This window comes from Periplaneta americana, unplaced genomic scaffold (genome assembly GCF_040183065.1).
Source record: "Periplaneta americana isolate PAMFEO1 unplaced genomic scaffold, P.americana_PAMFEO1_priV1 scaffold_21, whole genome shotgun sequence".
Lineage (NCBI taxonomy): Eukaryota > Metazoa > Arthropoda > Insecta > Blattodea > Blattidae > Periplaneta > Periplaneta americana.
Window position 1 is genome coordinate 3857440 of NW_027185502.1, and position 10779 is coordinate 3868218.

Genomic DNA, 10779 nt, shown 5'->3' on the forward strand with positions numbered 1-10779 from the left:
CCAATACTTTTCGATTGCTGGTAAAATTCATGTTCTGGGAATAATAAGTTAATTAAGTAGTAAAATATCGGCTGCAATCAAAAAGTATTGGGAATAAATTTGAATAAGGAACAAAAAAAAGTTTACTTCCCAGGCAGGATTCGAACCACGAAAGTCTTAGTTACCAGTCTATCGTGCTCTGGAGTGAACAAGACTCTGAAATCAGCTACAAGGGTCGGTCCGGTTTTTTTGCCATTACTGTACTTATTTACCACATCTCATCTTTATGTTGCGAGGTGTTTTGTAAATGGTTCAATAATTTGTGTGTATCTAATGCCTATCCACTTCACTTGCGTGATTCGGTAGGTTTAATAATTTGTGAAAGAGTATATTTTTCTCCTGGACCTCTAGCACATTATTTTGATAATTAGTAGATTAATATGAACCAATGTTTTATTTTCAAAAGGAAAATATTTTACAAGTTTTTGGGCTGGTGGAGATTCTATGAGATTCCTCACTAATATTAACAGCATCAAAATGACAATAGAAGAAAAAGCACTGATTCAATATGAAAAACTTATCAGATTACCAGGAAACAATTGGCATTCATACAGTCCTCTCTGTAGATTGAAAACTCAAAAAAGTTTCATATCCATTGTTCAAGAATTAAAACAGAAAATCAATATCCCGAATTTAAAAGAAAACTTACAAATTAAACCAAACACTTTAACTCTATTAAATATAGAATATAATCTAAATTTAACAGAAGAAATACTGAAATCAGAAGTAAACACTGAAATAATGAAACATTTTCTTTAGAGACAATTAATATTAGGTACCCTCCACAAAACTGGGTTCATTTAAACACCGACAGATCCTTGATCTCCAGAGAACAAGGTGCCGGTGCAGGTGTTACGTACTATCTCTTCTCACTTTATAGATCTCTTGGGTATGGAACAACAAGTTTTGATGGAGAAATCATTGCAATAAGTGAAAGTCTCAGGAATCTTCTATGCCACATCAATAAATTTAATAATGCAGTTATATTGTCAGACTCCAAAGCAGCTATTCTATCAATAGTCTCTAAACACACACCTTCATCTCAAACAGCAGAAATAACTAAAATGCTCTCTCAATTAATATCACTAAATAAAAGAATTTTATTCCAATGGATACCATCCCATTGTGGGATTCTGGGAAACGAGAATGCAGATGCTTTAGTAAAGAAGGGCGGCACTGCTACTTACAGACCTGTTACTAAATCTACGTATTACTCTGTGAAAAGATTTATTAAATCTACATACTTAGACTTCAACAAACAAAATTTGATAACACAAACCCAAGGGAAAAAATGAAACTCTGTGTATCATAATCCACAGTTAATTCCCGATTTACCACGAAAATCGTCTGTAGCTGCATTTAGATTGGCAACAGGCCATGATTGTTTGGCCAAACACCTCAATAGATTTGGAATATATATCAGTCCCCTAACTGCCCATTGTGCAACTCAAACCAAGAAATGGATTCGAAACACCTCAAAATCTGTGCTTCAGTGGCTGACCATGATAATATCTTTGAAAAATATTGGAGTGGAAGAGGTCAAACGCCTGGCATTAGAAAACAACAACACATTCTTTCTGCCATTTATTTTGAGTAGTTTAGGTTAATAACAATTAATTTTACAGTGCAAGTGAATATTTTGACGTCGAAATGTTACAGTTGTTTTGAAACTGGGAAAAATGAAAGACATTAACTCATCTGTAACATCCATGACGTGAAAGAAATAACTATAAAATATTTAGTGATTATGTTTTTGTGAATTAATTGAATGCCATGAGATTTGCATAGCTGTCACATGGGCACTATGAGAATGAATATCTTTTTGCTTGAGACAGAGACTTGAGTTTTACACTTTTTGTTAATAAGGTGTGAAGTGAGTTCACAAATCTTGTAACATCTGTGATGGAACCTTTTCTTTATTTTCTGCAATAATAATAATAAATATTATTCAACAACTTTTTTTCTGTAAAATGATACTGATCTTCTAAATTGACAAAAGTTACTTCATTTTCAAGATATAGAATTTAAAATGTAACATCCTTGACAACTGGAATGGCTGTTATCAGAATTTCCCAGTGTTGTAAATTCGCAGTTACTTGAACTTAACATTGTATTTAATGCATTATCTTAATTCAGCGTTTTTCACACTTTTTTGAAGTGGGGACCACTTTTTTAAGTCGGAACAGTTCCGCGGATCACCTTACTCTTGTTCCCTTCGAAAGTAAATTTATGATTTTTGTAGCGTATTTTAATACCAGTATACTTATATTTTAAAACAGAATTAATTAATTAAAATTAATTTATTTCAATTAATTTTATATTAGTATTAACTAAATAAGTTAATGTTAATAGAAGAATATTCATTTTTTTTTAATAATTGAAGTCTATTAGAGTTTGGATAATCTTTAACTTATAAATGAAAAAAAAAAAAAAAATGTTGGTACTCACATTAATACTGCAATTCGAATGGCTTACTTTTTACACGAGTGTTTTATCTCTAAGTGCCGTTTCAATTTCACGAGTTTCATACACTCATTTGAAAGTGCTTCGTAACAAACAACGCACCGAGATTTTGGTTCACTCTCACTGCCACACCAAGTAAATCCAACTTCAAAATAACTCTTGTCTTATTTACGAAAATATTTTTTCTTTGAACAGCTACCACTAGGACTAGGTATGTCTTTAATGACACTAGAATCACTGAATATCTTCACACACAGCTTCTGAACTATTAGGACTGCCTAAATGAAGTGTTCCTTTCTTTACAAAGTGGACACTATTTAACAGAGACATAGACAACTACTTGCATGTAGCACATAAGAAGGATTTCAAACAAGTAACTACTAACAGGTAAGCGATGAATCAACATTGCACAGAATGTGTTATAAGTTACTTGTGATTGACTGCAGAGAATATAATTAGAAAAGCATTGTAATTTGAATTTCTGGATCTGATTCGCCCGAATTTTAAAACAGACGGAGTCTAAAATTTCTTATATCATCATCTGAAAAAACAGAAATAAAAGAAATTAATGCAGAAACATGCCCGATTTTCAACAAGTAAAGATGCAATTTGGCATGTTTTATTATTGGTGTACGACGTACAGTACGTGACCATTTCAATGTGCAGACTGGATGTCGGCAAAACTATTAAGAAAGTCATAAATACATGAAAAGGTTCGGTACTTTGGTCCTCTGTTGTGAATTCGGGTGGTCCCTGGCTGGGTTACAGATGCGGCACCAGACCCTCTTTTGTTGCTGAGAGTAGAGTGGGAATTCGGTAGACGATTTGGGTAATAAAATTCATAAAACATCAGTACTGGGAGAAAAAGTGAAAGGCGATTGCCATGTGTCATTTCCAAACTCTGAGATTTTCAGCTATAGTGTGGTATGCAATTCGTTTGAATTTTATTTTTTCTTCTATCTTTTTTGAAGGACCACAATGGCAGACCTCGAGGACTACAGATGGTCCGCGGACCATAGATGAGAAACACTGTCTTAATTTATTATCTGCATGTCTCTGGTATGCTTTTTCTGCGCACAACCTCGAAATTTGAGGAAGCAATAAAATAAAATATATGCATTTCTCTTAACAGAAGTAATGTGGGAATTTAAATGGGACGAGAAGAGTGCAGACATCCATGGACCTCATACAACAACTCAGATGCAGGAGTGGGTAGAGCAAGGCTACTTCAAAAACCCTGTATATGTTCGTAAATATGGTACAGATGGCAGTTTCTACAACTCTTCAAGAATGGATTTTGAATTGTATTTGTGAATATCCTATGACATTGTTCACCATCTTTGTAAGTAGCTATACCTCTTATGTAGCTCAGGAGACTTGACACTGTTTTACTTTCATCACGTCTGTCTTTCAGACATTTCTGCAAGACATAGAAATATTTTAATTTTATGATGGGTTAAAATGTACTTGATTCTGATAATATTGCTTTAATAATCTCCCTATTGGAAAAGAGAGAGAATAGACAGAGTGAATGAGTTACAGAGAAGGGACAAGAAAGGAGAGATCATGTATGTTATTTTTCTTTTGTCATGTATTTGATTTGTTCTGAGTCCTTTTAAACAAATTGTTTCTTCTCTGATAAAGTTAAGCATAGTAATAATGTTATTGTTAATTCTTAAATTTCTTAGTTAAAGAAATTTTTTAAGCATTTCCATCCAGTCATGTTTTAAGGGGAGAGTATGGTATTTTTTAAAACATTTTTCCTTTTTTGTGTAAAATATTAATTTTTTGTATGTGGAGAGCTCTCATAGCTGTGGCAACTCAACCAAATAAAAATATTTAAAAAAAAAAAAATTATTTGGGGGCCCAAATTTGAAAAAAATATACCCAACGCAGGATTGTAGTAAAACCGATATATCTAAACCGTTTTTAAAGATAAATTCAAACAGTTTTTTGCAATGTATTTGCAAAAGCATGTTCTACAAACTGTCTGTAACAGAATTTTGATATTAGTCCCTACATTTGTAAAATAAACAATTTTCTGATTTCCTTTCTTGCAAAGAAACGGACATATTTATAAAATGAAATCAATTATCAAAATTCTGTTACAGAGAAAAGTTTCCTAATAGTCTAAAGAATGTGTGTTCTAAATTTCATGCATGTATCTTTAATAGTTCAGAAATTATATCCATTTTTGTCTGGCAATGTAGCAAAAAAATAAGTTACTGGAAACCGATAAAAGTGGACGTGTGATTTAAAAATCCATAGTGCTGGAAGTTTAAAAATGACGTCTTAACATCCGATAAGGACACAAATACCCATAAAATGTTATGCAATGCATTCCACACATATCAAAGGATATTTTAAAGAAAAAGAAAAATTTTTTTGAAAATTTAATTTACCAGAAACAACAATAAAAGTGGGCGAGTGATTTAAAAATCCATAACGCAGGAAGTTTAAAAATGGCGACTCAACATCCGATAAGGGCACAAATACTCACAAAATGTTGTTGTTGTTGTTTTCTAATGCCAGGCGTTTGACAATAAAGTCATTTGACCTCTTGCACTCCAATATTTTTCAAAGATATTATCATGGCCAGCCACTGAAGCACAGATTTTGAGGTGTTCCAAATCCATTTCTTGGTTTGAGTTGCACAATGGACAGTTAGGGGACTGATATATTCTAATTCTATGCAGGTGTTTAGCCAAACAATCATGGCCTGTTGCCAATCTAAATGCAGCTACAGACGATTTTCGTAGTAAATTGGGAATTAACTGTGAATTTTGATGCTGGGAGTTCCATTTTTTCCCTTGAGATTGTGTTATCAAATTGTGTTTGTTGAAGTCTAAGTATGCAGATTTAGTAACAGGTCTGTAAGTAGCAGTGCCGCCCTTCTTTGCTAAAGCATCCGCATTCTCGTTTCCCAGGATTCCACAATGAGATGGTATCCATTGGAATACAATTCTTTTATTGAGTGATATTGAGAGAGCATTTTAGTTATTTCTGCTGTTTGAGATGAAGGTGTGTGTTTAGAGACGATTGATAGAATAGCTGCTTTGGAGTCTGACAATATAACTGCATTCCTAAATTTATTGATGTGGCATAGAAGATTCCTGAGACTTTCACTTATTGCAATGATTTCTCCATCAAAACTTGTTGTTCCATACCCAAGAGATCTATAAAGTGAGAAGAGACAGCACATAACACCTGCACCGGCACCTTGTTCTCTGGAGATCAAGGATCCGTCAGTGTATAAATGAAGCCAGTTTTGTGAAGGGTACCTAATATTAATTGTCTCTAAAGAAATTGTTTCATTATTTCAGCATTTACTTCTGATTTTAGTATTTCTTCTGTTAAATTTAGATTATATTCTATATTTAATAGAGTTAAAGTGTTTGGTTTAATTTGTAGGTTTTCTTTTAAATTCGGGATGTTGATTTTCTGTTTTAATCCTTGAACAATGGATATGAAACTTTTTTGAGTTTTCAATCTACAGAGAGGACTGTATGAATGCCAATTGTTTCCTGGTAATCTGATAAGTTTTTCATATTGAATCAGTGCTTTTTCTTCTATTGTCATTTTGATACTGTTAATATTAGTGAGGAATCTCATAGAATCTATTGGAGTTGTTTTGATTCCACCAGTAATGAATCTGAGAGCTTGGTTTTGAACATATTCTATTTCGTTTATGAAAGGTGAAGTAATTAAAATTTCTCCGCATTATGTCAGCACTGGCTGTATAAACATTTTGTATGTAGTGTTCAAAGTATTTCTAGAGCATCCCCACATTTCTTTCCTGCTAGTCTTTTTAGAAGGGAGAATCTTTTACGAGCTTTTTCAGAAATGTATTTCAAATGGTTGCTCCATGTTAACTTACTATCGAAAATAACTCCAAGATATTTGGATTCATAAGTCCTAGGAAGGTGTTGGCCATTGTATTGGTTATTGAATTCTCTTTCTTTTTTACCAAGTGAAAATATTTGGTAGTTACTTTTGCTTAAATTGAGTGTCATCAAATTTGATGTATTCCATTCATGTAGTTGATTTAGAGCTTTAAGAGCAGAATTTTGAATTTTGTCTCTATGTCTGTAAGATCCGAAGTCCACAAAACTATATCATCTGCAAATAGTGCTGTTTTCATGTTTGATTCCTCTAATAGGGAGGGTAAGTCATTTATATAAATATTGAATAAAGTTGTGCTGAGGACAGCGCCCTGAGGTAGACCTCGATATGTTTGTCTGTAACTAGAAAGTGAGTTATTGAATTTAGTGGCAACGAATCTTTGACTAAGGAATTCTGATATCCATCTGAACATATTGCTGGAAATACCTAATTTCTGGAGTTTTAGTAATAATTTATTTCTCCAAACATACCCACAAAATGTTGTTGTTGTCTAGTGCCTTGCATTTGGCAATGAAGCCATTAGCAGTCGTGCTTTCCAATACTTTTGAACTTTAGTTTCTTCTGATCTTAATGCTTCACAGGTCTTCAAGTGATCTTCATTCATTTCTGCTGGATCGTTACACAGGACACATATTGGTGAAGCTGAGATACCTATTCTGTAGCGATGACTTGCTAGACAGTCATGATTTGTCAATAGTCTGAAGGCTGCAACTGCTGTTTTCCTTGGTCTCTGGGGGATTATATCTGGTTTGAAAAGTAGTGTAATCCATTTTTTGTCTTTAGCATTTGATTCTGTTTCTTGTAGGTATGAATGAGAAAATTTTGTAGTGATCAAGCATTTTATTGAGGAATATGAGAAATTAAATTTAGATTTTTGTTTTATTGTTGTGCCTTTCTTGGCAAGTGTGTCTGTTGTTTCATTCCCCATGACTCCACAGTGTGCTGGAATCCATTGGAGACGAACAATCATATTAACTTTTTGGAGTTGTGTCAACATTTTGTAGCACTCCCTTATTTTTGTTGACTGCTTTGTAGCATTTGAACATATTCCCTGAATTGCAGCTTTAGAATCTGAAAGAATTACTGTCTTGTTATATTTATTTAAGGGAAGATTTAATAATTGTCGGAGAGCAATGTGTATAGCCTCTATTTCACCATCATAATTTGTTGTGTCTCTGCCAACAGAATGATAAAAGGAAAAATGTGTACATGTAACTCCAGCTCCAGTAAGGCTTTCTGTGGATGATCCATCAGTATATATGTGTAGCCATTCTTCTATCCACAAAATGTTATCCTATGCATTCCACACATATCACAGAGTATTTTAAAGAATTTTTTTTTTTTTAACTTACTCATTTTTCACCAAAAAATACCATCCTCTCCCCTTAATGTGTTTATACTTTATTTTACAAAAACAATCCAAAGAAGCAGTGGTAGTTTTTCTTCGTTTCTTAAGAATCTGGGAAATTTTCATGAAAATATAAAAGTAGACCTGTTACTTTGGGTGAGGAATAAATTACGACGAATATCATTAATTTCAAGGGGTTATTCTTTGAGATATTTCAAACAAAAAAGTTAATACAATTTTTCTCGTTTTTGCTTCCTTTTCAAGATAAAAACTGATTTATATGAAACATTTCATAGCATGTTTTTGGAGAGTCATTTAATTCTCAATATGCTCAGTCAATTTAAGAGAGCAGTATATTATATCAGAGGTAAGAAGTTCATACCGAATCTGTCAAGTTGTATGAGCTTGGACTGTAGCCTATATCTACCGAATGAACAGTAGTGTTGCAGCTCTCAATGTCAACACACCAGCAAAACAAACATGTACAGTCGAGGGGTAACCAAACTTATCTTTGTGCCAGTGATTCATGGCCTCAGAATAAACAGAATGAACAATTAGCCTATGTAAAAAACAATAATTGGCACTTACATTCTTCCTAATTTTCAATATAAAATAATTTACCCATATAACAAACAAAATACATAATAATAATATGTGTCTAGTCTTGTTACAATTAATAATAATGTACATTTTCAGTGCGTTATTTGGCAGTAAAAGTTTTAATAGCCTCCCTATCGATATAGAAAATGAAATTCAAAACATAAGATTATTTAGGGCCAAATTAAATAAGTACCTAATTTCTCACACCTTCTATTCTGTAGGTGAATTCATGACATTCAATAACGCTTCATGAAATTGATACTGAAACTGTGTGTTATACTAGTAGACTATATTGTAAACCTCGTCTGTATATATTTGATCTAGACTCTGACTATAAATTAAGACTATATTAAGCTTTTTGACTTGTTCCATATTCTAGCTGTGAAGCAATGTATGAATACCATAGAATGTTAATAAATACAATACAATACAGTATCAAAAATATATCAAATATGTTCAGAAAAATAGTATTTTTGTACCCTGAAAATGTTCGTTCTCCATCGCAAGACATAACTAGAGCAAATCTGAAATATGACACAGTATTTCTTGCTATATCACCAAGTGAACAACAGCTTTGTGAATCTAATAGTATATTTCGTATATGGCATATCACATTAAACCCATAGTTCGTTTCAAGAACACTTTTCATTTTTGCTTTAATGACTATTGGGACTTCTGCGGATTGATATATTTGAACAATAATTATGATGATCAGTTGCCTCAGGTACGCCGAGAAGAGTCTTGCGACCTCGGATACCACTCCACTGAAGATGTCTGCCGCAGTTGCAGATGAAACGTCTGGTATAAAACCAACCAATAGACCACGGCCTCTCAGCCCGGAAAATGAATCTAGATCTATAGACTCCGGCCGTGAAAGCCTACACTACAAAACAGAATTAGTTTATTTATAATTAATAGATACAGTAATTGAATGGGTGAGTGAAAAAAGAATAACATTCCAAAAAATTGAGAAATTAAACTGAAATAGCCATTTTGTAGATTTTTGCTTAAGCTATTCAATGAGCATAAAAAGGGGAATATTCCACTCTCATATCATTATTAAAACCAACATTTAAGCTTTAGTTGAGTGAAATAAGGATAACATTGTGCCATGTGACAGAACATCTTCAGTTATTAAACGACAAGTTCGAAGTTTAGATCGGATTTACTCTCCAAATCAGTATGATTACATTATTCGAAATGCCAGGGAACTCAATCCCCCCATATCAAATAAAGGGACTTCAAAACAACCAGGTACTCAACTTCAAACACTGTGGCACAGTATTTCAAGAAAACATGTAAAGATATTGAGAATAAAAACCTGACTTCAACATCAGTAAGTACAGGAAACTTATATTCACTCAGAAGATGAAAGGCTATGTCGAGGCTCCAGAGTACATTGATGGTTTGCACCATGGAATGTTGAGGTTGAAGGAACAAGATCATGTGGAGCTCCCACTACTGCAGCATATATTGGGAAACTTGGAATCATTATCAAAAAGTTAGAGCACATCTCAAAAGTCACGCACTACATACCTGATGAGTACAAGTCACTCTATGAAGACATACTTAAATATTCAACTTCAAATGCAGCAGACAGTGATAAGGATGAATAAAGACTGATATTATGGTCATCACTGTATAGAGTAAAACCATTTTAAAGTGTCTTTTGTACTATTAAACATTTCATGTCACAAAAAAATATTATAGTTAATAATTTTATCTGTTGTGGAAACATTGAGTGGAAAAAGGATAATATTCCAACACATTTAATTATTAATAATTGAAGCGTCGGCTGGAACAACGTTATAAGTTACATTTTGCTAAATTTACAGAGCTGCAAAAATGTGTACACGTACAACATTGTTCTTATAAAGTAGCAAACTTTTGAGTGGACAGATTTCACGTACTGCATTGAAGGACAGTTGCAAGCCAAAGAGTATAGCAAGGTAACATGACATACAACATTATTACACGGAAACATGCCGAATGAAAATTTTGTGACTTACAACGTTGTTCCAGCTGATGCTTCAATTATTTAAAAAATAAGTATTTTACTTTGAGATTGTTTGAGTGAATACACAATGACTAGTTCTACAGTTGTCTAATAGTAACTTTCCCAATAGAACCCTTAGTTTTTTCTGTAAACTTCCCACAAACTAAGGAAGTTGGAATGTTATCCTTTTTTCACTCACCCATTCAATTACTTATGTGCTAAATTTCAAATGCTTTCTACATTACCTTCAAAATTAACATGGAAACACGTTTATAATCCTTGCTTTGTTATGAAAATCTTTCTTTACAATAATACCTTAATAGCTTGTGTCCTATTGTCCTATTTTCCTTGGATTATCCTTCTAAAGTCTTTATTCCTGAATGCTTTCTGCAGACATGTCTTTGCAGTACCTAGTTATTTACAAGCAATT

General features: G+C 33.1%; 1 protein-coding gene across 20 annotated transcripts in view; it reads left to right on the forward strand.

The window, feature by feature from the left end:
- LOC138693808 (CD2 antigen cytoplasmic tail-binding protein 2 homolog) overlaps nt 1–8797 on the forward strand; it is a 107127-nt gene extending 98330 nt beyond the window's left edge. For all 20 annotated transcript variants that reach the window (XR_011330483.1, XR_011330484.1, XR_011330475.1 and 17 more), the window contains one exon: nt 3635–8797. Coding sequence is in view for 1 of the 20 variants with exons in the window: in XM_069817610.1 (XP_069673711.1) it covers nt 3635–3816 (182 nt within the window). In the remaining 19 variants the exon portion in view is untranslated. The remainder of the gene's footprint in view (nt 1–3634) is intronic.
- The last annotated feature ends 1982 nt before the right edge of the window (nt 8798–10779 follow it).